This window comes from Batrachochytrium dendrobatidis (assembly GCF_000203795.2).
Source record: "Batrachochytrium dendrobatidis JAM81 unplaced genomic scaffold BATDEscaffold_1, whole genome shotgun sequence".
Lineage (NCBI taxonomy): Eukaryota > Fungi > Chytridiomycota > Chytridiomycetes > Rhizophydiales > Batrachochytrium > Batrachochytrium dendrobatidis.
The window spans coordinates 2,184,801-2,211,486 of NW_006281099.1; the positions used below are offsets into that span (position 1 = coordinate 2,184,801).

Here is a 26,686-nt window from a genome sequence, read left to right on the forward strand (position 1 = left end):
CATCATGGTTTCAGAACCAAGATGTATTAGTCGAATTCAATAGTGTTTGCAGTTGTACCAAAGTAAAATGACAGTCAAGATATTGTGATGTACATGTACAGATATGATGGTTAATGAAGACGCGGATTCATTTATACAGATATATAGTTGAGAGCAAAAAAGCATAAGTGGATACAAGATATAGTGTATATAATGGGTTTAAAGAGTAGTTGGTGTGATGTACTTACACTACCCTAGAGCAACGAATACATATTGTACGCTCAGTTTCTCCTGTCATACCTGCCGTAAGTTGTTTCCAATAGCCACTTTGGTCGTGTTTTACAGCCGTATTCACGTAAAATGGAACATTTTTCTGTATTTATCTTGGTGATTTCCTTATTTTGCTTTGGAATAAAAAATGGTTAAATATTCAGTGCTTTCCTACTACAAATTGATTGCTTTAATTGACATTCTCAATATTCTTTCAAACACAACGCTCATTATATGATGCGCACAAATTATAGTTTGAGCCAAAATTATCATTTTCTCCACTTTTGGCGTAGCCATACATTGTACGATTACCGAGTTTGACTCAATATCTGAATCGCATGAATGAATCTGAGCTCAAACTCTAAAGCCATTCGATGCTCCGCTTTGCGTGAATACGACTGATCAAAAAACTACAAGTGACTGCAAGTCATGTGATGTAGGCTGGACAACTCAACTTTAACTAGTTGCGAATTCTTGCTCAATAGCAGCAATTTGATCGTCTGCCATTCAAATTCTCAATGTCTTCCAAGCGAGCTAGAACTATTGCTTCATATAAACTGGAAATACCTGTAAGCAGCGAAGATAATTCTGACGATGAGGTTACTCGGTGTATTTGCGGTGACACTGGTATCGTACATTCATTTTTATTAGCTTGGCTGCTTCTCCAGTACATTAAGTGATTATCCTTATGTGGCTACTCACTACCGACTTCATTCTTGACTCCTTATCAGCTTCATTGCTTGACTGAGAAATGCATGTGGTCAATATCCCATTGAGTGTCTGAAAAAACTCTCGACTTTGTAGAAGCTATAGCCTGGCTTTTATTCAAGGTTTATGTTTTTACAAAAAAAACTAACCACCATTCATGTTCTTGATCAATTAAATTGCCTACGATCTTAACTTTTAGCTTCAAAAGGTGTCATGGTTCAATGCGATGAATGCGGCGTCTGGCAACACTGTGATTGTATGAATTTGGCAGGAAAGAAACTTCCCAAAAAATATTTTTGTGAACAGTGCAAACCAGAGAGTCATCCATCTATCATGTGAGTTTGACCAAGTTGTTTTATAGAATATATTTGTATCAAACAGATCTAGTTGATGCTTACATATGCTACATGAATAAATTCATTCAGACCTGCTTTGGCCGTGCAATCTACATCCAGCAAAAATATTGCTGAAACTTCTGTTAATACCAATTTAACTTATGGTCAGGATTCAAGGAATCCACAAAGACAATCGTCTGTTGCTTCTTCAGGAATGTCGTCTCTAGGCGATTTCCAAGATGGTGAATCGAATTTTCCTGCAACTGCTCACGAGCAGCCTACCAATACCAAATCGCCCTCTACTACATTGTCAAATTCAAGGTTTAACGTTTCAGCCAAGGACAAAGCAGCGGCTTTACAGATGTCCAAGACTACACCCAAAAGAAAATCAAGACAGAATTCCATAGCGGCCACTACAGCATCCATAGCAACTGCAGCAAAAAAGCGAAACACATTGAATAGTCGTGTTGCAGATCAGTGGAATGCAGAACTGTTGCTGATGCAAACCGGTGATAACCACACTGAGACTGAATGTAGCATGGATGTGGATGGAGCATCTGAAGATGGGACAGATCATGATCCAACTTTACATGGCACTGATCCAGAAGCTTCTGTTCCGGAAGAGTTTTTGCGGTCTCGCGGTCAACTTGGTCCACATTACGACTCGTTTCTAAACGATTGTTCTAAATCCAGCTTGCTTGATAGTGGGGGCGAGCGGTCTAGAAATCAGAGCATACATAAAAACGATGACATTAATGAGGCTCGGGAAGAGCTTGATGAAGGTTCTGAATACACCAATGGTCGAAAAAGGTTGAAGCGCTTAAATTCAGTTACAGATGCATCTACACAGGATGTAAAAGTGGCAAGCCCTTTAGGAAAATCCAAAAAAGAGAGACGATCCAAGTCTAAAAGGGTTATTCAGGAAAAGTCACAGTCTGAAGCATCACCACTCCTGATGGATTCAGATAAATTCAATTTAAATGGTTAGTAGATTTTTGTATACACACTTTTGAATAGATTTTCAAACTAATTATGCTTTTTAGAACGAAAATCTAGTCATGTTTCCAAAACATCGGAGATTGACAGGACTATAGAAGGAGAGCATGGTGCATTCTATGCTTCACTTTCTACAAACCCACCTGTACTGGACGATGATAATACTCTGTCAGGTCGTTCCACAAACAATAAGCGGCGGGATAAGTTCAAAAAGCTGAAAGGATCTACACGCAAGCAAAGTGCGTCAGCGTTAGAGTGCACAGTTGATAGGGATAGCGATCAGGGTTTGGCCAAAACATTTAGTTTATACGAGGTAGAAACCAACAAATTAGCAATGGATCATGCGTTTGATTCATCCAATGTTATTGACTCTATCCCAGCAGCACACTCTACTGTCGCGGAGGACGAAAGTATGCCTGATGATATGGCCGTTGCTACACTTGGGTCGACAAAAAAGAAAGCTGGTGGGCGTGGCCGAGTTCCAAAGTCACGAAAAAAGGCATTGCCTGGTAATCGAGATATACATGTGTGTGATGACGACGCATATGTTGATACTGGTATTGGTTCTTCACTCAAACCCGGACTTGTGGAAAGTGCATGTCATCCACAGACTGATTCTCTAGATGCTTCCGACATACTTGCGCCTGATTCACACTCTATCCACGCTTCTGGAGATCATCCGCTCAAGCCAGATTCTGACCCTATATGTTCTCTAAGAGCACCACCCTCTCCTCCAGTCCAGCCGCACTCGCTGGGTCTAGATTCCCCGCCGCTGGAGATTCACAGACGGTTAAAGCAGCTGTACGAGGCTGTACAACGGCTTCGCGAATCACTTGGCACATGCATTGCTGTTGTTCCTCCAGAGCATATGCCGCTTAAAAAGTTGAAGGATTGCTCCCATGGCAGATTTGCCAGTGATGGGTCGGAGTTTCCATGTAAAGATTTAAGCAGCACAGTGGATCCACAAGGCTTGGATCGCACATGCCATTCGATGATGTCAGAACTCAATAACCGTGATGGTCCACATTTTTCAACCCATTCCCAAATGGACATAGATTGTACACCGATAGTCAGTAGTGATTTAGCTAGTATGGATTCCAACCCTGTAGATTGTGTTGTAGCCAATCAATTAGACGACCAAATTGTAAAGAAAACCCGGTCGGCTCTTCAGAGACTGATTATTACACTGGCAACGCCCTGCTCAAGTGTAGCAGATATGGTGGATATTCTTGAAGATGCTTTGGACCAGTTTGATTCACGATTTGCAATGTTGTGAATTGCAAAGACTGAATAAATAATTTGGTGTGGTGCTGTTCATTCACTTGTAAACATTTAAGACGGTTGAGTTTAGATAATGGCATGCCAATGGCATTGATTTCCAGCATTTAAAGCTGTTTAAGGGAGAGTAGCGGCAAAATAGGTGTCACATGACCAATGGGATTTGAAGTCAAAATGCGATGTTGAGCCTGATGTTCACTTGATCCCAAACGATTATTCAACCTAACCAACGTGATAATGGCTACTCCAAACTCTCTTCCACCTGCAGGAATCGACTACTTTTCCCATCAGACCTACCAGGAAACTGCCAAGTTTCTGACAGATCGTCTTCCCGACTCTCTTAAAAAGATCCAAGTCGGCATTGTCTGTGGTAGTGGTCTTGGTGGTCTCGTAAAGGGTCTTGAAGCACCTACTGTTGAGTTTGAATACAAGGTATTATCAATTAGTATTGCCTTGTTTGACTTTTAAATTACAGCCGTATCTATGTAAAACGGAACACTTTTATGCAGTCTTTATTTTACTTTGGAAAGACTGGTTAAATATTCGTTATGCTTTCCTACTACAAATTGACTTGGATACACTCCCAATCCTCACACGCCGCCCATTGTATGGTACACAAAACCAAACTATAATTTTGGATTGGAATGTTTCTGATATGTTCATACATTGACAACCACTGGATTCATCCATCGAGTTCAATCCTTCTCAACCCTACACACCCCTTTGTTGTATCTTGAAAACTTGTATTCGCGTTCTAGTTCAAGAGAACAAGATCAAGGATGCAACTATACATGCCAATCGCCGGGAAATTGGCGAATCCTAGTTTAAAAAACAATGTTTAGTAAACTTTGTGGAAACTGGCTGTTTATTATGTATTTGAGTTCCTAGTCAATGTTCCATTTTGCGTGAATATGGCTGTAAGTGTATGTCTAGTAGCTTATCGGCATCTGTTTGTGATCATCTTATTTTGAAACCAGGATATTCCCAATTTTGCTACCAGTACAGGTAATAGATTGTCATGAACTTTTAAACTTGTGAATGGTATTCAAACCATCAATGCAATTCTACAGCATAAGCATACTGACACCCTGGCTTACTTTTTTATTCAGTTCCTGGTCATGTTGGTAAACTTGTGTTTGGTATGCTTTCAGGAAAGCCAGCAGTCTGCATGGTTGGTCGCAAACATCTTTACGAAGGTAATCTAGAGTGTTGCTCATTGATGCATTTCTAAACAGGATTTTGGTGTGCTAAAACAATCATCTGTTGGTTGGATTGAATGACTGGTTGAGGTGTATAGGGCATTCCTTGTTGCGTACAGTGTTTCCTATTCGTATCATGAAGCTTTTGGGAGCCAGCACACTGATGGTGACCAATGCAGCTGGAGGTCTTAATCCAGACTTTAAGATTGGAGATATCATGATCATTGCTGATCATGTTTCCTTTGCAGGTCTTGCAGGACAGAATCCACTAATTGGCCCAAACATGGACGAGTTTGGAACTCGCTTTCCTCCAGTAAGCGGAGCATTTGATTTTGATCTCCGAGTACTAACAGTCAAGGCAGCGCATGAATGCAACATTCCATTGGAATATCTGCGAGAAGGAACGTATACGTTTGTATCTGGACCAAGCTTCGAGACTCGTGCCGAGGCCAGATTTTTGCGAGATGCACTGAGGGCAGACTGTGTAGGAATGTCAACGATTCCCGAAGTAGTTGTAGCAAAACATGCAGGAATGAAGGTACTTGGACTCAGTCTAATTACCAACAAGGTGTCTGTAGGTAGAGGACGCAGTGCACTGAATGTAGGACTTGGCCAGTTGGGAATGAAGCCTGTTGCGCCAGAGGGAAATGCCGTCAACGACGAACTCCAGCTGGCCAGCCATGCAGAAGTTCTGGCCACCAGCACTGAGCGATCGCAAGACTTTCAACGTCTCGTACAAAAGATTGTCCAACTTATGCCTCAAGAATGAGATTAAACATTGAAACCATTTTGAATTTATTTTATTGTTTTTGGGGTTTTGATTTTTTTTCGAGTTTGGATTTGATCGTTTGATTCAACCATAATTATAGTAAAGCCAACACTTGCCTTTGACCTGCCTCAACTCATAGGTCTCTGTGTCGGTTGATAGCAGTATTAGATTGCAACCTTATTCAAACCTATTTGTACACAAAGTCATGGCTGCATCCCTGCCTTTGCACATTCTTCCACTACTGCAGCAACCACAACAATCAACCCTATCCACTCTCTTTCCTACTCTGGACTGTACCATGGTTCCTGCTCATACTTTGAGTCAGTCCTATCCTCCTACTGCTGGAGAAAAGCCTGTAACTTGTCTTCAGCTTCAACATCCGGATGGAACTGGAAAACCGTCTTTGACTCCAGCACTTTCCTTGGACATGACCTCACCACCTTATTCTCAATCAACAGCTGCTCTACCACTGCCTCTAACTGCTCCCATGATGACTTGTGTGTCCGAGTCTACAGGGAATATATGTCCAGTTAATGCCAATGGTAACAGTGCTTCGTCTCATCCCTACTTTACTGCTCCTGTTGCGCCAGACAACACTACCCTTCAAATGCCATTGCAGCTGAAATCAGAAGACGTTTTAATGCCCAACCATCAGCAACAGTCGGTTCTTGCCTCGCACATGTCTTCCGACTCCAATAACACTTTCACAACCAAATCTGCTGCATTGTTCCATCATCACTCTCCACAGACTCCTTTGGTACTCAACATGCCAAATGGAAACAATCACACTGAGCTCGTCGGTCCTGTTTTGTTTCCAGAATCGTCGGATGACACCGCCATCAATCTTGCTGCTGCCGCTGCCATGGCTGCATTCCAAGCTGCTGATTCTGGCAGCTCAACTCCATTTCAACTTTGTAACAGAGGCAAACAGCATGCGCCAATCACTACTAGCACAGTAAATTCCTCTGCTCCCCCAATGCTCACACCAACCCACCCATACATCAACGTATCTACACCAGCAAAAGTCGCCAATTCAAGTGCAGTATCTGGATCAGGTTACGTCTCTTCTCATCCCAGCTTTTCTGAATCTGCACAAACTGCAGCTATTTCTCAGCTATCCAATCCAAATAGGACAGATATGTTGACGAATAACCAAAGTACTATGTCTGCAGCTACTCCGCTGCCAAATGCTAATTTCCCATTTGCTTTTAATTATCCTTCTTATCAAGGATACTTTTATCCTGGAATGAATGTGCAGGCTGGCTCAACACAGCTAGAAGAAAATACTCTTTCCAATCTTAGTTCTGCGCCAATGACTTCTACTTCATCACATCCCTATAGTATGGTGCAGTATCCAGTCATGTATCCGTTTGTGGGCGTCACTGATCAATCACAATCAGCTTCCACCGCAACTGTTGCCGTCGCTGCACCTACTGTTTCTTTTGCATCTACTCCTACTCCAGCTGCTATCTCAACTTCCTCTGCTAGTCCTGCTCCAGGCGAAGAGCGTCGGGCAGATCCCTCGGACGATGGCAACGGATCCTTGTCAGAGATCGATGATGATGTCGAGCAATCTACCCCTACTTTTGATAGTCGTACAAAAAGGAAAAGTAGCTCTGGCGACAAATTCATGTTTCCGTGTCCACGCCAACATTGTACAAAGGTATTGTTGGTTTTTTGTAGCATTCAAGTGTCTAACAACTTAATGGTAGTCAAGCATCAATCTAACCAGTGTTTTCGATGATATGTTGCTATGCAAATCCAGGTGTACAAGAATCGTAATGGACTCAAATATCATATTCAAAAAGGAATCTGCAGTTTTCCAGACGATCTTGTCAGAGCTGCTGGAGATAGTGAAACTCATATGGGACTACCAATCGTTATGCCTACGGCCCAAGGCATAATTCCCTTGCAAGCTATTGGATTTTCTGGCATGCCTCAGTCACTGTCTTTTCAAAATCCACCAATGAACATGGTCTTTCCGCCAATGGGCATGAATTTGGCTGGTACCAGCATGTCCGCTTTTCTAGATCCAATCCTCGCAGATCCAAATGCATCCATTCCACTGGCTGGAGGTGTATGTATGCCAACCCCGAACCCATCTACTCCATCATCTCCATTGCCTTTACCATTTCAGACTCAATCGCGTTTATTACAGCCTACTGGATCCCAGACCACAACTTCCCTAGCCAAACCAGCTGTTCCACATTTTTCCATGATGGATACTCTAGGATTTGATTTACTTCCACACATTCCACATTCTATGGTGCCTGTCATGTCCGTGCCTGATGCAGCTATTTTGACACCACCATTGCAACCTCCAAAACCATTCTTTTGTAAAATCTGCTTAAAACGATACAAAAATACAAATGGTCTCCGATATCATGCAAAGGCTGATCACCCTGGACTCAAGTTCGATCTTGTCAAAGGGAAAGACGAATTTGTTCTATGATGAAATAAATATATTAAACTTGTTTCTTTATTATTTTTAAACCAAGAGCTTATAGATAAATGCCTAGGGTTTGATACTGGATAGGCTATTTAAAGGGCTGGAGCCAATTCGTGATTTTCAAGATCGACCATGTGGGTTTCAATTACATTAAAGCACAATCTATTCGGATTATCAAACCAAACCTTCAGACCATGGTTTAAAAAACAGTTTTTGGTGGTTTTAGCATTCAAACATTTCATTTTACGTACGAGCTTCTACTTTTATGGAAGAGTCTTGTAATATATTGTCATGAATACAAATACATCAAATCAAAGCTACAGTTTGTGTGCTTTATATGATGATCGCTGTGTTTGGAGACTAATTGAGGAAGCTGTGAATACCGTAATATTTTGACTTTTTAAACAGCGACATGCAACGTTTCCAAACACGCATACTATTCTGAACAGTATTCTATTCCACAAAGCAACTCTAGTTGGACATGATTTACCAGCCATTCAACACATGTCGCGCGAATTGAAACTACACTACACTGCTCCATACTGTCGATTCTTGAACCCTGCAAAAAGTCACTCGAGTATAATAAAGAATGGGTTCGTTTGTCAAGCAAATTGTGGTAGGAAAGCACAATACATATTCAACCATAGCTATTTCCAATCAAAGTAGCCAGTTCAAGATAAACTACAGAAAAATACTCCATTTTACACAAATGCGGCTGTAATAGATTTGAATCTCCAACAATATCAAATGTTCATTTGCTTGTGGGAAAAAACAGTTTTATCTGGACAATAGAATCAGCCTTAAAATGCAGCCCAGCACAAAAAATATGGCGTCACACTCCATACATATTGCACTCACGATAAAAAGATAAGAGTGCAAGTCCTTGACCAGAAAAAAGCACCAACACATGATGTAAATCAAACCTCGAATCCAACACATTTCAGCACACGCATAATATTCGTAGAGCCTGCCGTACTCTCCAAAACACCAGAAGTCACTACAACGGCATCCCCACGTTGTGCCATCCCCATTTTAACACCCCATAGCATGGCGCAATGAATAATATTCTCGGTTCCTTCCATAGAATCAACTACAAGCGGATAGATACCACGAAGCACTTGACATTGTCGGGCTAGAGTATTGGTTGATCCATATAGACAAATTCCACAAAAGTCAAATGGTCTCAATGCATGTTAGATACATCTTTAACTTTATGAATACATTGTCAAAATAAACAAAACTGTGCCCTACCGGCTTGAGGAGAGGCAGTCACTGCTAGAACAGGAGCAATAGGACGGTACTTGGATACACGAGTGGCAGTGCTTCCAGTTTGTGTGAGAACAATGATCAGAGCCTATTCAATATTAAAAATAGCTGTAAGGCATACGGTCCAAAATCAAGCAAATTAACTATCTGGGTTCTAAATAAAACTTACAGCGTGAACGTCCCAACTAGTTTTCACTGATTCGATTGTCAAGAAAAAGTAGTTGGTCATGGATCATGACCAACCAGAATTGACAAATAAATATTATAATGATATATAGAAAGCAAGATATTAGCACAAAGACATTTGAAAATACTGCCAAAATAAGCAAGGTGGTGATTAAATGACTGCATTCAGATGGGAAGTTCCTCCTAATAAAGGATAGAACGCCCGTAAAAGTTGCATCGAGTATGCATCATAAGCAATCACGAATCGCAGTCAAGCCGCAATCGACGTGATGCATCAGAGGCTCCCTGATGTGAGTCTCATCATTGCAGTCAAGGTTTAATCATCTAGTTGAAAGCATTCTTGGGGTTTACAAAGGTATGGGTTGTACCTGCACTGGCTGCTACAGCCTCCGAGACTCCAATGGGGAGACGAATCTGTCTACGTAAAGCAGGATATAGCTCCGAGTAATTGATATCAACTTCGGCTTCGCGACAAATTTTAGACATCATCTCGACAGTATTTACTGGAAATGATCCCTTGGCAGTTTCGCCGGAAAGCATAACGCAGTCAGATCCATCAAGAACAGCATTGGCAACGTCAGTTGCTTCAGCACGAGTGGGTCTAGGATTGACAATCATAGACTCGAGCATTTGAGTTGCAGTTACAACGGGCTTGCCTGTTGTATTGCACTTTCGAATCATCATTTTCTGAAAACGCGCAACTAATTGGCATGATCAAATATACAGTATTAGTCTTTATAAAACAGGCAAAGTCAGCTAGTTTGTTGGATTTACCTTGTTCAACGGGAATCTCGACACCAAGATCTCCGCGAGCAACCATAATACCATCAGACACACTTAAAATCTCGTCAAAATTTTCAAGACCTTCTTGATTCTCAATTTTAGAGATAATCTTGATGCCAGTTCCTTGGATTAGTTTTCGAATTTCCAAGACATCAGAAGCCTTTCGAATAAAACTGGCAGCAATGAAATCAACACCCTGTTCAATGCCAAAACGGATATCGCCGGCATCCTTTTCAGTAATAGCAGGGAGATCAACTACATTTCCAGGAAGATTTACACCCTTGGTTTCACCAAGAAAACCATCATTTTCGATGGTACAGTGAACTTCAGATTTATCTATGTCCACCTCATCAACTAGCATTCCAATAAGGCCGTCGTCGACAAGTATACGATCCCCAGCTTTGACGGTCTTTGGTAGTGAGGTGTAGGTGGTAGCTACCTGCGTTTCGTCTCCGAGACGTGTCATATCATTGTGAAATGTGAACTTACTTCCAGCCAAGAGTTTTTTATCAGTATGATCAACCAACTTTCCAGATCTAAAGTAAACAAGGCGTGTTAGTAATCAAGTGTTGGTGGTATATACTAAAAGAGTCATAAAAATTACAACTAGCCTAATTTCTGGTCCTTTTGTATCAAGCAAAACTGCAACAACTCGTGGAACTTTTGTTCTTTCAAGATACTTGCGTAGATTAGTCACGGTTTGTGCATGATACTAGAAACAGTTTGAATGAGCAATACGGTTTTAAATTAGACTATTGCACATAAAACAATGCCAGTTTCATGCAAAAGAATAGCAACAACTTAAATCAACATACTTCATGGGATCCGTGTGAAAAATTCATACGCATGACATTCATGCCACTCTCCACTAGCTTCCCCAGCATTTCTACCGATTGGGTCTTGGGTCCTACAAATGGTGTAATTATTGTAGGTTAGCAAATGGAATTTAACGCGCCATGACAATCTATATAGAATCAAAGTTTACAGTCGTATTCACGTAAAATGGAGTACTAAATAGGAGGGTTGGTGTATAGTAAACAATCATTCTCATGGAATGGTTGGTGAGTTTGCTGAACAGCATTTTGTTATCTGTTCTTTCTCCCAGTGGTTAGCATGGAAGCAATAGTTGCATTCGAGGGATGTGCATTATTGTTCTCTTGACCACAAGCGTATCTGTAAGATTTAGTAAAAAGGAGTTTGAAAATATCAAAACAGTCAAACTCTATATGGATTGCAATGGATAAGTTTGATGATCGTACAATGTATGGCTATGCCAAAAGTGGAGAAAGGGAGGTTCAAAAAAATCATTTCAGTTCAAACTATAGTTTGTGCGCATCATACGATGGATGTTGTGTTTGAAAAAATCGAGAATGTCAATTAAAGAGGCAATCAGTTTTTAATAGGAGAGCACAATGCAGATTTAGCCATTGTATATTTCAAAACAATCACTGCAGGATGAATGCAAGTGTTCCATTTTGCGTGAATTCAGTTGAATAAATTGTAAAGACATGAGCATCAAACTCATTGCTGGATAATATAGTAATTGGCTGGCAAGAGTGCCCATAAAAATAGCCTATTCGTTTACATTATATACATCAATGACAGATCAGTAAACTTGGAATCCTACCAATGGTGCAAATAATTTTTGACTTGATTTGGACAGGTCGATCTGATCAACAAACATCTGGTTAGCATTGAGTTGAAGTAATGGTTTGATATCAATCCGACAGAAAGCTTGCAATAGACTGCATATTAAACTCGAACCTCCATGGGCAATATAAACGTCTGTCATGGCTATTATCTAATAGTGGACATGCACGAGATATCAGAGTAGATAGGGTTAGTCGAAATCCAAACATGAACAAGGGGTGTTGGAATAAACAATATTTGTAAACCAACACCCCTAGCTTAACAACTAGAGGCATGCTAAAGGGATTGAAACAAACAAGGGTTTAAGCCGGTAATTGATGGTGCAGAAATAAGAGATCTACTGCAGTCATCTAGCCCTGAAGATCCCAGCAATATAGCTGCAGGATACCAGTTAAATGCTGGATAATCAGAGATGAAAAGTATCGCAGCTGCACCATAAAGACAAGCATAGAATCTAACAGATATTTGTATTAAATAGAATGCATTCCAATCCCCTCAGCCATAGTCCATTAAAGACGGATCCACACTTTAACCAAAAAACGACTTGCCCAAAGTTTAACAATTGACTGCTGTTTGGAAGGGAAAGTGAATAAAATAGAGAAATGGCCATAAACTCATTTTGGCCAAAGGTGTCAATCTTACTGAACATTGTTTTATAAACTTTAATTCATTGATCTTGATGCTCATTCTTGTACAAAAATACAGAGTGAATGTTCATATTCCTGATTCAATGCATTCCACATCCTTGACATCCAACTTTCCTTTCCTCCAAACATTTCAAACATTACGTGACTAGCATGTATAGTTGCATTCCTGAGATATGTTGAACTAGATCATATTTGATATTACAGAGTTTCAATAAAAGAAATCAATATCCAATAACAAATATGTAACGATTATTTATTCCAAAACAATCATTACAAGATCAATGCAAAAGTGTTTCATTTTACGTGAATACCAAGTTAATTCTTGATTTTTTTTTGAAAAAACTGTTGCAATCATCATCTAATGGTTGCTGAAAAAAGAAGTACTCCCGATACAACTGCAGATGCTCAAGCAAAGCGAATTGCTACTTCACATACACTAGGAACTTCTGCTGCATTCACTTCAAAAGCATCCGTATATCGTCATGAATCACGACCCAATCCATTTGGTATTCGACCTTTGGGCAATATGCTCTTGGATGGCGGTTCATTCACCACTCGGAATAGTGGTCTTGGTGCATTTTCTGGATTAGACGATCACTTATTGCTAGAGCTAATCGCTACTGCGTTTTCTTGCGCTCATCCCTGCTCCATTGAAACCATGTTCACTGCAACTGAAGGTGATCGAGCTCTCAATCGCCTTGCTCAAACCAGCAGGGCTTGGTACTGTCTTGTATCCAATGATGGAGTATGGCGTCAACGTACTATCAGTCGGTTTGGAGGCAATTTTAAATATATGAATTCATGGCGGGATACATTCAAATATACAATTCTAGTCAACCAGTTTCGACTATCCGACTTTATTCCTGACCAACCTCTTCGTGTATCTGGCATGTATTCTGACCTACTATATACGTCTTGGCGTTGTGCAACTGTTCCTCTGGATCATCTCTGTGGTATTGGCATTGATAATATTTCAAGAAGAAATAATCTATCGCTCTCTGATTTTTTACAAGAGTATGCCAAGCCTAATTTGCCAGTGATTTTAACAGATGTTGTGAGAGAATGGCCTGCGTTTAAAAAATGGTCGACTGATTTTTTTATGGATCACCATGGTTCAAAAACATTCAAGGCGGAAGCTGTTGATATCTCATTTGCAAACTATGCAGAATATGCAAGGCATGCACAAGAAGAAGCCCCACTTTATTTGTTCGATAAAGGGTTTACCAACGATACTTTTCTTTCTGCAGATTATGTTGTACCAAAATATTTTTCACAAGACCTCTTTCAAGTTCTTGGTGACAACCGTCCAGACTATAGATGGCTTATTATTGGTCCTGCGCGATCTGGCAGCACGTTTCATATAGATCCCAATTCCAGTAAGTATAGCCTTTAACTCCAATTAATTCATGCATTGTTCTATAGCTAATATCTGTTATTTCATGCTTATATGTAAAACATTCAACAATCAGCTTCAGCTTGGAATGCAGTTATTACTGGCGCTAAAAAATGGATTCTATATCCACCAGAATGTATCCCACCAGGAGTATTTCCTAGCAAAGATGGCTCAAACGTTACTTCACCCGTGTCATTAGCAGAATGGTTTATGAACTATTACCAAGAAATTCACAGCAGTGCTGGGGCGAGTAATCAAAACACTAAATGCACTCCCAAGCCTATAGAGTGTATCTGTAGAGCAGGAGAAATGATATTTGTACCCAACGGATGGTGGCATTGTGTTATGAATCTAACCGACTCAATCGCCATTACGCAAAATTTTGTGTCGAGTGAAAATCTGGTTAATGTGCTCGACTTTCTAGAGTTTAAACCAGATCAGGTATCTGGATTTTGTAATCCAAATCCCTACAGCCTATTTTTTAATGCCTTGAAAGAGAAAATGCCAAATGTTCTTGAAGAGGCTCAGGCATCCCGTAGTTTGATCAAACACGAAAATAGCACTTGCACCATTACAAAAAGTATTTCTCACAATGACCAAACCAAAGCAACTTTGAAGCAATCCATGTGGCATCAACTTACGGCTCAGTCTGAAGATACAGCCGACTCGATAGAGAGTGGAGGTGGATTTACGTTCAATTTTGAAATATAGTTTGTAGAATTATGTTTATTTCCAAAACATTGCATCTTTCGGCTTATTCTGCGTTTTCATTGGCGGGCTCTTGACCTGTAGTGTTCATATCCTCATCCTTGTTTTCAAATGAATCTATGTTGGCTGCTTCGTCTTGCTGCATATTATCTACTGGAGGGTGAGATTCGTCCATATGGACATGTGTATCAGACTCTGGATTGACTGGAGCGTCTGCATTTAACAAAGAGTTTCCTTGTAGCTCCTTCAACACAATCTCTAGAACAGATTTAGTGGGATATTCCCGCCTACCAATCCACGTAGTAGTGAAGATGAGTGATACATGAAATATGTAGCGATTGTATTTTTATGCATTAAACTATACGTACTGAGAGATCCCCTCGAATGCTTGAACAATGTTGCGTCCAATAGCAGGGTCAATGGCTCTATCTTGCTCAACCAAAAATACCACCACCTCTTGAATAAGAGCAACTGGTACTTTTCCGTTGTCGCCTACAAGATTGCAAACAAGCTCTGCGGTTGCCTCTAGCGTCTTTTACAAAGCAAAAATTAAGCCCAAAACAAGTTGGATACAGGTGTTGAATGGTATTCATGCATCAGTATATCATAAACTAAGCTTACCCCAGCAGCCGAAGCACACAAAAAAGCCCAAAACTTGACCCATGGTATCTTGTCCGAAGTCCATCCGCCAAGTCTATTAAATGCAATTTTAAATAAGAATGAAAGCAGGCATTATAGTCATCGAGATCGGCAGTAGATTGTCAGTCTGGGCACGCTCTAATAACTGAATGTAGATATTTCCATGCATCACCTAAGCAAACTTACAAGAAAATATCTTGAACCTGAGCAGAGGGAATATTCGCAAGGCTTGCCGCCTCTTCAATATCCTTTCTTGAAACAGAGCTTCTTTCTTCTGATGAGGAGAACTAATAGATATGCATAGATACAGGGCCATGATAAATTCCGACGTGTTAGTCCATAGCTTGGCATATGCATCAACAGCGTACCAACGGAATATGCTCAAGATTCCCACCCAACACACCTTTGTATAAAATGCATCCAACTGCATATCACTCAACCGCTTTCCTGCATTAGCTTGCGTGCGTTGTTTAGCCAGTCTTGCAAAATATCTTTTGAGAATAGTGCAGGAATATTAGTGTAGATTCAATAGCACCAAAGCTGGCTCTCATCATATTTCTACAGCTCTAGATGCCCATTCAATCCTTGCCAATGAGTATCACCATCTAGCTAATGAATATCACCATCTAGCTAATGAAACCATTATCTCATGCACTTGCATACATTTGAAGGACAGCTGCTCTCTCCTGGCGTCATTTCAGCCTAATTTTATGAATTACAAAAACTGCAATTGATTCAATGCATAGTCAGGACTTACTCGGAAGAACTAGCCAAAATATCAGCAGGCTGGGATTTGATGATAAACTTTGCATAGTTCTTTAGGATTTCTGGAAGGTCAGAAGGAATCTTGATTTGCTCTGCAGAATAAAGTGGCTCAGTCATACTTGGTATAGTTTTGCTACAAAAGATGAAACTTGGATAAAAAACTTTTGCCGACACTCTAGAATTTATTCGCTCAAAAATAGACATTCGTGTGATATCGGCAAGCCATTACAACTGAGTCGAGATGCTTAAAGATTTGCAATCAAGTCTGATGCTGCGGTGTAGAGTAGCTGTATATCTTCAATAGTAATATTTTGAAAAAAACATTTATTCGGACATTCATTTGAAACCCGACTCCTGAGATAGCTTTCCAAGATATCGCTGCTGGAATTCGTATATCAGTACAGCGATGGCAAACAATGGCTAAATATATCAAGTATTTAGAATTGCGCTCCAATATATGTAAGCATTATAGTGCTCGGGAAAATAACACTTACCGATACAATCATCATACGGGGCACCACTCCTTTAAACAATGCAGTACATCCCTCGTTCTTCAAGATATCACTATTGTATTTCAACCCCAATAAATGTGAGCATGAGATCAGCAGTCTAAAATATACGTCAAAATGGTTTTATAAACTCACCGGTAGCAGTGCATCATTCCTGTATATACTTTATCTCCCGGTTTAGCAATCACTTGCAGTCGAGTCTTGACTACATCCATAGGAGTAACGACAGCAGAAGCAATCGCGCCGCTTACAATACCGCTGCTAAATATCACGGAGAAAGGAGCTTCTCCGTTAGTATGCGCAGGTGTCAAGGCTTTCTTGAGAATGGCAACCATGGGAAAAAATACAAAGGAGAACGGAACATCGCGGGCAAGAGTTGCAGTGGTTCCTTTGTACAATCCTCGTAATCCGAGTTGACGGACAATGCCCGTCATAGTTATTTTTGAATTGGATCCGGTACCAGAGGATGCACCAGCAAGTTGAAGCTGAATCTTGACTATTTCCATCGGGTTGGTAGCAACAACTTGGCAAAACCCTGCTGTAGCTCCGGAAAGCTAAATACCAAAATTGCAATGCATCGTGACCAGCAATCATACATACAGTAAGCAGTGCATCAAAGGCTTATATAGACTAGACATACAACATACCATGCCATAAAAAAGAGGAAGATGGTCAGGATGGGCCTTTATCTGGCGACCCCAAAACTCTCTCGCATAGTCATTCATTGCCAACTGATCATGACATGAACAAAGGTAAAAAGATTTAGTAGCTCTACAATAACAAGGTTTATGCCAAAAAATAATGGACATGCAATTTACAAGGCACTGTAATATTACCTTGATAGCCTTTTCAGGGCATATGCCTGTGAAAACAAACAAGACAAGAGTTGATTAAAACACATGCCTTTTCGAGTCTTGGTAACCATACCATTATAAAGCAATCATCAGTACGAACCAATGAGATTAGGAATAAGACCTCGATATAGTCCACGAAATCCTTCATTAGTAATGATTTTCCGTGCGCCATCTAAACTACCAAAATAATTCATCCGCCAAACTCGCATTAGATACACGTAAAAGATGAATATTGAGTTATATATCGTGCATGCAGTAACCAATGCATCATCTGTCAACATACATTCCACGATACTGAGGACCGTTTAAACCACTCTTTTGATTTTGCAGTCTTGTCTTGACAGTATCTAAAAACAGAAACAGGCCACACACCAACCAGATAAAGCGGGTGAATTCATATTCATTAGATTAGTTGAATAGAAAATGATAAATTCAAATCTGGCTTATGAAATAGCAGCAAGCAGGTCACTTGCCTAGTGGAAATATACTATCAAGCCAATAAAATACAAGATCAGGTAAATTTCCGATAAAAAAGCAATTATTCCATTGTCCAAGCTGAAATTATGACTATTGATATTTCAAAAGTAGTGCTTACAGACAAGTGCCAATGACGCCAGCAATCGCACCGCATACAAGCTTGGCGGGAAGACTGCTACTAACCATAATAGAATGGATCGCCATATATTGTATAACAGCAGCCAGAGATGGTAAGAATGAGTCGGCAATAAACCAGTTGATACTTGCAATTAAATTCCCTACCTGGCAACAACAGGAGCGTTCTGATTCGGATAAGAGATCGACGACTGTTGAAATTCAGAAACCATGATAGCAAAAATGCAAGTCACAAATGCTTTCAATGTATACAAGTAGTTATCTGTAAATTCCAGTGAGTTCTTATTAAAAACTGTAACGATAAGATCCTTAGCAGCAACTCGGCGAATGTGATAATATGCTGCTGTTCAACAATGCTGCTCCATAAATGTAGCGAGTTTTAATCGGCTATAAATCGCAAAATTTAAAGTCCAAATATCTATCACGTGGGCTTGAATTTTTCCACCTATTGTGATAATGCCAATAAGCTGCCAGCACTAAAGATGCTTTGAAATAGCTCAAGCCAATGAGCATCAATCAAGATCTATCTAGTTTACTGATTAGCTGATTTGCTAGTTTTATTTGGCTGATATCTTGCATACCAGCATACAAACTGCCAGTTGCTATTTTTGAGTAGCCGAGAGATGCGATTGCAACCAGTGATAAAGTTGCACCAACATGATTTAATGCTGGACAAGCATTCCAATTTGGCTTTAAACCCCAGATGCAGTTGGTAGTGCATTAATGTATAAATTATACAAAACTGTTTGTTCATCAGCTGCACGTTTATAGTCATATCTTACGATTTGTTCACTCGAAAGTATAACTACAATCACTTCATTTTTGCATAACCATATATTGTACAATCACCGAGTTTAAACCCAGATTCATCCATTGCAACCCAAACACTCAATTCAATCGTTTAAATATTTCCAAACTGTACAAACTCCACTTTGATGACATTTATTTTGGAATGAATAACAATTTCGGCAATAAGTAGTAATGGACACTCGAGTGCTGTGAATCGTCAAATTCAACCAGATCTGATTTATGACCAGCCGATTAGCGACAGAATAAACTAAATGCATGACAATGTTGATCGTACCCGCCATGGCAGATGCAGTTTGCCAATTGGCTGTTTATTTTACTGCTGTTTTGCGTCCATTCACAACTTTGACTTTTTAGAATCTTCAAGGCCCATATCAACCACATACATCTGACACCATGTTTGACAGTCTGTTTGTGATTGATAATAGTGGGCAAGTATATTGACCTACATAATGAGCCATAGTGCTGATTTGCCCATGTTTTGGTCGGTACAATGCAATTGACCCACTTTATGCAACGTTAGGTCTGTCATCATTGAAAAGCATTGGAAGCAGGTCTTGTCTCGTCGAGTGATTGATGAGTTTGTAGTTCAAGTGCAAGGATATCCTATACAGCAAGAGGCTCCTCCTGTACTGTATATAGAAGGGTACTACATGCTATACATCAGCAGACATGACTTGCTGTTTGTATCTGCTGTTCAGACAGAAGGTAATAAACTTTATGTAAACAACAGCGTCAGCTTTATCTACATTATATGAATGCATTGGAAATCATTCTCAACACGTTATATCTGTCACCAATGAAAATGAATCTCGACTAAAACTTGATATCAAATACCAGTTGCGCCGTCCAGCGTCTTCTTCTTCTTGCATCAGATCGTCGAGCTTTTGTACGACTATTTCGGCGGCATGTCTGAGCAGATTCTCAAAGAGAATTTTGTGATTGTGTATGAGCTGCTAGAAGAGTTGGTTGACTATGGATCGCCATACATCACCGAGCCGTGTTTACTCAAGGAGATGATTCCTCCACCATCGCTGCTGGCATCGATGATGAATGCAGTGTCTATTGGGACTCAGTGGGTATACATGTATTGGACAAGACAATGTCTATTTTGACTGGCAGATTCGGATTTTGACTGAATCCGAGTCTTGATGATAGATTCGGCACCAAGCTGCCGACAGGGTATGCATCGACTGTTCCATGGCGATCAACAGGACTCAAATACACCAACAATGAGATATTTTTTGATGTTGTTGAAGAGTTGGATGTTATCATGGACAGGTATGCCATATTGAATGATTTTCATTACGAGACATTAATGGCTCCAAGTGTCTAGTTTATTGCGTGTTTTATAGTCGGATATGGCTGAATGCAAACCATTTGTATTGAACACTTGAATTGCTGTATGCACAGGAACGGGAAAATAGTAGCAGGCGCCATATTTGGAGACATTCTGTGTACCAGTAAGCTTTCTGGTATGCCAGATCTTCTTCTCACATTAGGCAACAAGACTGCGATTGCAGATGGCATGTCGAGTCTACATCCATGTGTTCGTGTAGGACGTTACGAACGAGATCGAACGCTGTCGTTTGTTCCTCCTGATGGAGCGTTTCGCCTGATGGAGTACAAGTGAGTATCTTTATGCATGAGTGTGACTGGAATCTGGCTTGACATTTTGGATTGGTCGTGAAATCTAGTGTTCCAATCCACAGCCAGACTCAGCTTCCCATCCTAGTCAAGCCAACACTGAAATGGAAAAGGAGTGGAGGTATATACTCTGTACTGTCTAGTTTTTCAAATCATTCCATGTTTAAAAACGTTTTAATAATGTGGATTGTCTGCATTGGATGGTTTGCCATCAATATAGGTAAACTAGATATTAGCATTCATCCTAAAATACCAAGCGAAAGGATGATAGATCAGTTGGTGATTACTGCCAATTTGCCCACTGAAGTCTTGTCCATCCGTACCAATCCAACTATAGGACGCTGTAGTTTTGATCCTACCAGCAAGGTATTTTATTGTGGATCTTGGATCAAAAGTCTATTTTAACTAATTGCGTTGATGGCTGTAGGTGCTTACATGGACGATTGGGAAAATGGCAGCAAATCTAACCACATCAGGACTTGCACAATTTACTGGATACCTTGTCACTGAGAATGCGTGAGTGTATCTGCAGTGTTTAGATTGCATTCATGATACTAATAGTTGTAGATCTGTGCTTTCAAATAGAGCGGAGCTGTCTAAGCGATCCAAGAATATAGTGTTTAATGTTGATTTTCGAATCAATATGCATTCAGTATCTGGCATACGCATTGACTCATTGGCAGTTCAAAACGAAGGGTATACTCCGTTCAAGGGAGGTCGAGGATATACAAAGACGGGACGATTTCAAATACGAACGTATTGAATTGCTGGTAATTACAATTCCCAAAACTCGAGTTTCTTTGGTTATAAAGATCAGCATGGTTCTTGGGAATGTGGGTAAGGGCTGGTGTATAATGATGGCTACAACAGCCTTGGCTGGATCAGTGAATGACATTTGAGCAAGATAGTTTGGAACCAAGTGATGGATGTAATAATGAACCGTTTATATCCACTTGTTTTGGACTATTGATACTTTAGAAAGCATAGTTGGGTTATTCATCGTTGCCATTTGCTGGGGGTTCACTAACCCATTCATCAAGTCAGGCAGTAAGGGATTGGAAGCAGTGAGCCTCAAGCATGCATCTAGTTCCTGGTGGACAAGACAGGCAGCGGAACTGTGGTTTCTTGGTACTCGCTGGCAGGCAAGCCTTTTCAATTGCAATGATTATACTTATTTTAACTAGATAGAATCATTAGATGAATGGCTCTAATTACAGATACGGTCTTGATAGTATGTATTGCCCTTGGCAGTGAATCTCAGTGGATCGACAGTTTATTATTACACGTTAGGAGATGCCGACATTTCACTAGCAGTGCCTATTACAAACTCATTAACACTGGCATTGACAGTATTATCTGGAATAGCGCTTGGAGAGTCGTTTGGATCATGGCGTATGTCGTATGAATGATAATCAGGACTATTCTGTATTGCTTCCGTAGACTATAATCCCAATTCATGTTGAATATTAACTTGAACTTCTAAACTGGAACAGGACGGATACTCGGGATGGGATGCGTATTTGTAGGGGTGACATTGTGTGTCAGTTCTAAATTGTCATCGCAATGAATAGCAACAGTGTCATGGGTAGAAGATACTTCATATGAAGTAGGATAATAAAAACGAAGTAATCCCAAGCTCAACGCTGAAACCGGTTCCAAATGTGTGGGTGCGCTTCGTCTCGATTCGAGGTTTACCATCAAGAATTTGTTTTACAACAAAGTTGATATTACAGTTGTCAAATAGATAGTCACACTACTGCTGGGAGAGTAGGCTCACCAAATCAACAGCCATTGCCTTTACTTAGACTCATTGATTGCGATTGACTTTCACTCACTGTTATTCTAGCAACTTGTTCTATTAAATACATTTCCTGTACACATGCAGCAACCATTGCAAGGCCACACACAGCTGCAGATGCAGGCCCAGTCGCACTATGTCAGTATACAGCAGAAACGGAACTCTTATTCCATGCTCGACTTCTTTGATCGGTTTGTCAGGGCTGCAGATGGCACTAAGAACACTTCACTGCCCACTCCCATTTCTCGCCAATTTATTCGCTCAAAAGCGGTTGCTCTCCTCAAGACTGCCAGGATTCCTCCATCTGAAGTGACCATCTTTGAAGACAATTACGGCGGAACTATTTCTATTTCACAAGGTGCTATCAGTGCTATTCATAACTTTGTCAAATTCAGACACTATTCTCGCTGTGCAACCAATATCCAGCGAGTGTGGCGTGGCTATACAACCCGTAGGCAATTGACATCCAATTCGCATTACCAGTCCGGTTTAAAGAGCGTTCCGGCAAATAATCAGTATTACCAGCAGCAACAATACCAGCATCATCAAAAAAAACCTCCATCCACATCATCTTTGTCTACTAAATCTTCAATCAGCGTGGCCACCCATTCATCTCTGCCAACTATTAATGAGCATGCTGTAAGTGAATCGGTTTCTACAGCAACTTCTGCTCAAGTCTCTGGTCAAGAAAATTTTAAAATGCTCCAGCTTGTTGAAAAAATATCCACCAGTTACCACGAGATTGCCAATGCCAGCAAAGTTCAGGCAAGTCAATCTATTTAAACCTAGCATCGTAGTGCTGCGTGTAGTTGTAGCTTGGTATCTCGAAAATTTTCATTTATTCGAAGATTCTCAACTAACAGTTTTGATTCTTTGAATATGCTGCTTTTAGAAACCCGAGCCCACACAGCAAGAAATTGTATTTATGTCGCTGTTAAACTCGAATGAAACATTCGAAGTATCTGACCGCATTCTCAGTGAACTATCCATTGAAGACAAGGTACATTCCTATAAACAGCAGATTGAGTCTGAGTTTAGTCTATGTGAATTTTGATTTACTTACACTTGTATGTATTAGCGTGCATTTCCAATGCCGGCCAATCAAAATGCGCAGAACACACTGTTCATGTATCGAGAGTATTCACCCAAGGTGGTTGAATGGTAAAGTATTGAAAACTGTTTATTTAAAAATTGATGACAATGGAGTGTTTTACCATCCTAGCAATACTTTTTCAGCTCTTCAAATTCTTACATCCGTATCAATTTCCAAAATGTTTTAGGGTATGCAATGTTTTGGACATGAGTATTGATTTCTCAACAGACCTCATCTCTATTTTGCGTAGTGGAGATATATTTTGTCGTTTAGCATGCGCTCTTTATCCTCGAGTAGAGTGCCAGTTGCTAGCAATGGGACCGCGTTTTGCTATTCACAAAATCATTTTTTTCTTGGAGTTGTGTAAATCGTTGCATATCAAGCGTGCACTTTTGTTTACAGTGTCCAATTTGCTGGTTTTTCCTGAGCAAGACAGGGAAAAAAAGGCTGCTCTGATTGTTCTTCGCACTATTCTTGCCCTGGAAAAGCATGCTCGTAATTCTGGATGGGATGGTCCTGTACTAAGTTTAAAAAATCTCGGAAGTGACGAACAGACTAGCTCATCTTATGAGGGCTTTGACAACAGCTATGAGATGCCGTTTTCCGCTGCTCAGGATACTAATCATCATATTAATATGCAGCCCTTGGTGGAATCTAACTCTTTAAAAAATCGTGATACCAGTAGTCCAGACAAAGATTATCCACCTCTTGCACCTTTTCAGGAAGATTTACAGAATAACAATAATGCATTAATACCAAGCATTGCTCAGCCATTAAGTTCTGGTGAAATTAGTACTCAGGTTAGCACCTATTTGGTTCCCAATTTTCATACAAGAAAAAGTATTATAGCTAACACCACATTTTCATTACCTATAAATAATCAGCGTGCATCACCAGTTTTAACAGATCGTTCTTCTCAATGGGGTTCTTCACGACATGTCAACTCCTATGTACAACCATATACTAGTCCTAAACTTGGTGAAAACTTGAGACGATTTTCTAATGTTTCTGCAAACCAATATTCAAACAGCTCATATCCTACATCTGACTCGGAAGCTGATGCATCTGCGAGTCTTCCACGCTCTATTGGTGGGGACTCTCCCACTGATAGGTTGGTGCCAGTATCTCAAAGCTCGGCTTTACCTGTTTCAGGAAGCTATTCGACCAATCATTTAATTTCAACTCCACCTCCAACACGCAATTTACCCTCACCTGGTCCTTCACGATCATCTGAAGACCCAGCCACCAGCACATTTATGAGAGAAGTAAATGCTTCATCTCGGTCATCTCCTTCAGAATTAAAGCAAAAAGTCTTGGCTTTGGGACAATCTTTTTCCACATCAAATGGTTCCAATTTTGAGGATTCCAGATCTATCTTGAATGATTCACTTGATGCCAAACTTGCTAGTCGAAACCGAGCAATTTCTATATTTATTGAAGACGAGGTATACTCAATGCTAATTTTCCTATCTTGCCAAAACAATTGGTCTGTTGAATTGCAATCATACTAAGCCATGTCTTGTGATATAGATCAAGTTCTCCACCAATTTGTCACATATAGTTCAATACCTTGATTATCTGGTCAAAAAGCGATGTCGTCGTAGCAACCGCTTGAGTAAAGCCATTGAGGATAAAGTGTTCAAGGAAAAAGAGTCTATTTCAAAAGCCGAAACATCTTTATACCCTGAAAACCAAAAGCGATCTGCTGGCGAATCGAATATTGCTTATATTGTACGACTTGAATCAGAAATTGAGGGGCTTACTATTTTGCAGTCTATGGCTCGCAACATTCTGACCATCCACTCTGATTTCATTACAGAAATCAATTCTGCAGTTCAACTCGATGGTGCACCTGGCAGTTCAAAAACCACCAAAATTGGTGATATTTTTTTAAAGTTTTCCGAAAAGATCCGCCGTCCGTATGCATGTTTCTCTGTTGTTGCTCTGGGTCCAAACAAAACTAGACCAGATATAGGAGAGTATAGTGATGTGGAGCACAATGCTTTTATACAGATTGTTGTTCAAAACTTTATATTTCTATCATCGGATGCTCTTACTAAAGGCGATACCTGGAAATGGTTTATTAGTCGCCCATTACTTCGTGTTGCAACATATGCGTCGTTTTTAAACTGCATATGTGACTCGGAGTGCTCTATTCAAGCCATTGATATAGACAATCGTAAAGTCAAGCTGGCTGGAATTAGATTGAATTGTCTTGCTAAAATCATCTCTGGAGGACTGTCGATTTGATGCAATTCCTAATACTGAATGTGATTCACTTGATATTATTAAACGGCAAATAAAATAGACTTTTCAGCATTGAGATGTTGGAATTTGCCAAATGATTGCGGGTTTTCTGCTTATCTTTCAACTTTTAACCAATTCAACAATCGATAAAAACAATGTCAGCATCACTCATTGAGATTGCCAGAACATTCAACAGTTTCACCAGTGCAGCAGAAAAAAGTGTTTTGTTCTCTACCAAACAGAATCCATCCACTCCATCTTCAAAGCAGCTTTACATAGCCAACACTTTAGTTGGCTTTGTTCCTCCATTTGCCATTGAAGCCTTTTCAAAGTCATCGTACTTTACGTCAACACCTATATCCATTACACTTGTTCCAAGTTTATTGTCATATCAGCAACGCACACATGCAATAGCCAGCATGCTATCTGCATGGAAATCATCTGGTCTGTTTGAGTGTTTAAAGGGATGGCGCAATGAGCAGTATACTGTCTACGGATCCAACAACGAGCCTATTGTTGCCATTGAACGATCAGCAATTGGATTGTTTGGTGTACGGTCTTATGGATGCCATTTAAATGGATACGTACGAACAGTGGATGCTCATCACCAGTCTACCATCAAGATGTGGGTTGCACGACGATCTTATCGAAAACAAACGAATCCAGGCATGTTAGATAATATTGTAGGCGGAGGTCTGCCTTGTGGAGCCAATCCAACAGCCAACATCATCAAGGAGAGTTTTGAGGAAGCAGGTATTTCTTCTGACATAGCATCTCGAGCCATCTCTGTTGGAGTCGTCTCCTTTTGGCAAGACTCTTCCATCAGGGGATACATCCCCGACACGGAATTCTGCTATGATCTTGAATTGGACGCATCATTTATTCCACATCCAGCAGATGGCGAAGTAGAAGAGTTTTTCTTGTGGGATTTGGAAACAGTCAAGGATCATTTGAGCAAGGGAGAATTCACTCCAGAAGCTGGGTTGGTCGTTGTGGATTTTTTAATACGACACGGAGCTGTTCATCCACTTTCTGAACCAGCATTTCTAGAACTGTCGTTGTTGCTCCGTCGTGAATTTCCTTTTCCCGGACCTTCGTT

General features: G+C 40.3%; 11 protein-coding genes across 11 annotated transcripts; 7 read left to right on the top strand and 4 right to left on the bottom strand.

Moving 5' to 3' along the window:
* Positions 1–749: 749 nt before the first annotated feature.
* BATDEDRAFT_34109 (uncharacterized protein) lies at positions 750–3,604 on the top strand. The gene is made up of 4 exons (XM_006675690.1): positions 750–876; positions 1,157–1,292; positions 1,383–2,275; positions 2,336–3,604. The coding sequence occupies exons 1-4, from the start codon at positions 768–770 to the stop codon at positions 3,562–3,564; spliced, it is 2,367 nt and encodes a 788-aa protein (XP_006675753.1). The 5' UTR covers positions 750–767; the 3' UTR covers positions 3,565–3,604.
* Positions 3,605–3,784: 180 nt separating this feature from the next.
* On the top strand, positions 3,785–5,562 carry BATDEDRAFT_15498 (uncharacterized protein). The gene is made up of 5 exons (XM_006675059.1): positions 3,785–3,998; positions 4,544–4,571; positions 4,676–4,762; positions 4,864–5,366; positions 5,409–5,562. Exons 1-5 carry the CDS (start codon positions 3,804–3,806, stop codon positions 5,532–5,534), a joined length of 939 nt encoding a protein of 312 aa, XP_006675122.1. The 5' UTR covers positions 3,785–3,803; the 3' UTR covers positions 5,535–5,562.
* Positions 5,563–7,284: 1,722 nt separating this feature from the next.
* BATDEDRAFT_36460 (uncharacterized protein) lies at positions 7,285–8,015 on the bottom strand. Its single transcript, XM_006675815.1, has one exon. The coding sequence runs from the start codon at positions 7,634–7,636 to the stop codon at positions 7,451–7,453; it is 186 nt and encodes a 61-aa protein (XP_006675878.1). The 5' UTR covers positions 7,637–8,015; the 3' UTR covers positions 7,285–7,450.
* Positions 8,016–8,900: 885 nt separating this feature from the next.
* BATDEDRAFT_8676 (uncharacterized protein) lies at positions 8,901–11,129 on the bottom strand (the record flags this gene model as incomplete). The annotated part of the gene is made up of 7 exons (XM_006674974.1): positions 8,901–9,115; positions 9,235–9,337; positions 9,419–9,444; positions 9,804–10,136; positions 10,210–10,744; positions 10,823–10,930; positions 11,034–11,129. Coding segments are annotated over 7 exons (1,416 nt in total), but the record flags the coding sequence as incomplete, so codon positions are not given.
* A 1,891-nt stretch (positions 11,130–13,020) lies between these two features.
* On the top strand, positions 13,021–14,298 carry BATDEDRAFT_3181 (uncharacterized protein; the record flags this gene model as incomplete). The annotated part of the gene is made up of 2 exons (XM_006674834.1): positions 13,021–13,891; positions 13,985–14,298. Coding segments are annotated over 2 exons (1,185 nt in total), but the record flags the coding sequence as incomplete, so codon positions are not given.
* Positions 14,299–14,617: 319 nt separating this feature from the next.
* On the bottom strand, positions 14,618–16,137 carry BATDEDRAFT_34112 (uncharacterized protein; the record flags this gene model as incomplete). The annotated part of the gene is made up of 6 exons (XM_006675691.1): positions 14,618–14,903; positions 14,985–15,148; positions 15,238–15,310; positions 15,442–15,542; positions 15,659–15,746; positions 16,013–16,137. The coding sequence occupies 6 exons, from the start codon at positions 16,135–16,137 to the stop codon at positions 14,663–14,665; spliced, it is 792 nt and encodes a 263-aa protein (XP_006675754.1). The 3' UTR covers positions 14,618–14,662.
* A 196-nt stretch (positions 16,138–16,333) lies between these two features.
* BATDEDRAFT_15500 (uncharacterized protein) lies at positions 16,334–18,346 on the bottom strand. Its single transcript, XM_006675060.1, has 10 exons — positions 18,143–18,346; positions 17,979–18,038; positions 17,857–17,870; positions 17,667–17,730; positions 17,484–17,560; positions 17,366–17,391; positions 17,177–17,260; positions 16,665–17,083; positions 16,515–16,584; positions 16,334–16,440 (listed from the first exon to the last, which is right to left on the bottom strand). The coding sequence occupies exons 1-10, from the start codon at positions 18,205–18,207 to the stop codon at positions 16,357–16,359; spliced, it is 963 nt and encodes a 320-aa protein (XP_006675123.1). The 5' UTR covers positions 18,208–18,346; the 3' UTR covers positions 16,334–16,356.
* An 852-nt stretch (positions 18,347–19,198) lies between these two features.
* On the top strand, positions 19,199–21,212 carry BATDEDRAFT_85853 (uncharacterized protein; the record flags this gene model as incomplete). The annotated part of the gene is made up of 9 exons (XM_006675992.1): positions 19,199–19,212; positions 19,326–19,510; positions 19,643–19,877; positions 19,961–20,083; positions 20,216–20,431; positions 20,500–20,570; positions 20,670–20,815; positions 20,877–20,965; positions 21,035–21,212. 9 exons carry the CDS (start codon positions 19,199–19,201, stop codon positions 21,210–21,212), a joined length of 1,257 nt encoding a protein of 418 aa, XP_006676055.1.
* A 217-nt stretch (positions 21,213–21,429) lies between these two features.
* BATDEDRAFT_9024 (uncharacterized protein) lies at positions 21,430–22,016 on the top strand (the record flags this gene model as incomplete). Its single annotated transcript, XM_006675006.1, has 3 exons — positions 21,430–21,577; positions 21,701–21,841; positions 21,943–22,016. Coding segments are annotated over 3 exons (363 nt in total), but the record flags the coding sequence as incomplete, so codon positions are not given.
* A 312-nt stretch (positions 22,017–22,328) lies between these two features.
* Positions 22,329–25,662, top strand: BATDEDRAFT_84855 (uncharacterized protein; the record flags this gene model as incomplete). Its single annotated transcript, XM_006675993.1, has 6 exons — positions 22,329–23,006; positions 23,140–23,247; positions 23,326–23,408; positions 23,528–24,140; positions 24,225–24,785; positions 24,871–25,662. 6 exons carry the CDS (start codon positions 22,329–22,331, stop codon positions 25,588–25,590), a joined length of 2,763 nt encoding a protein of 920 aa, XP_006676056.1. The 3' UTR covers positions 25,591–25,662.
* Positions 25,663–25,973: 311 nt separating this feature from the next.
* On the top strand, positions 25,974–26,681 carry BATDEDRAFT_4481 (uncharacterized protein; the record flags this gene model as incomplete). Its single annotated transcript, XM_006674847.1, has 1 exon — positions 25,974–26,681. A coding segment is annotated over one exon (708 nt), but the record flags the coding sequence as incomplete, so codon positions are not given.
* Between the last annotated feature and the right edge of the window lie 5 nt (positions 26,682–26,686).

Excerpts from the sequence above, each read along its gene's own strand:
- BATDEDRAFT_34109 (XM_006675690.1), top strand. The coding sequence starts at position 768 with ATGTCTTCCAAGCGAGCTAGAACTATTGCTTCATATAAACTGGAAATA. Across the intron at positions 877-1,156 it reads GTGTATTTGCGGTGACACTG|CTTCAAAAGGTGTCATGGTT; the intron begins GTATCGTACATT and ends CTTAACTTTTAG. Across the intron at positions 1,293-1,382 it reads GAGAGTCATCCATCTATCAT|ACCTGCTTTGGCCGTGCAAT; the intron begins GTGAGTTTGACC and ends AAATTCATTCAG.
- BATDEDRAFT_15498 (XM_006675059.1), top strand. The coding sequence starts at position 3,804 with ATGGCTACTCCAAACTCTCTTCCACCTGCAGGAATCGACTACTTTTCC. Across the intron at positions 3,999-4,543 it reads CTGTTGAGTTTGAATACAAG|GATATTCCCAATTTTGCTAC; the intron begins GTATTATCAATT and ends TTTTGAAACCAG. Across the intron at positions 4,763-4,863 it reads TCGCAAACATCTTTACGAAG|GGCATTCCTTGTTGCGTACA; the intron begins GTAATCTAGAGT and ends TGAGGTGTATAG.
- BATDEDRAFT_36460 (XM_006675815.1), bottom strand. The coding sequence starts at position 7,636 with ATGGGTTCGGGGTTGGCATACATACACCTCCAGCCAGTGGAATGGATG.
- BATDEDRAFT_15500 (XM_006675060.1), bottom strand. The coding sequence starts at position 18,207 with ATGGTTTCTGAATTTCAACAGTCGTCGATCTCTTATCCGAATCAGAAC. Across the intron at positions 18,039-18,142 it reads AACGCTCCTGTTGTTGCCAG|TAGCAGTCTTCCCGCCAAGC; the intron begins GTAGGGAATTTA and ends TATTATGGTTAG. Across the intron at positions 17,084-17,176 it reads TTCCTCTTTTTTATGGCATG|CTTTCCGGAGCTACAGCAGG; the intron begins GTATGTTGTATG and ends TTTGGTATTTAG.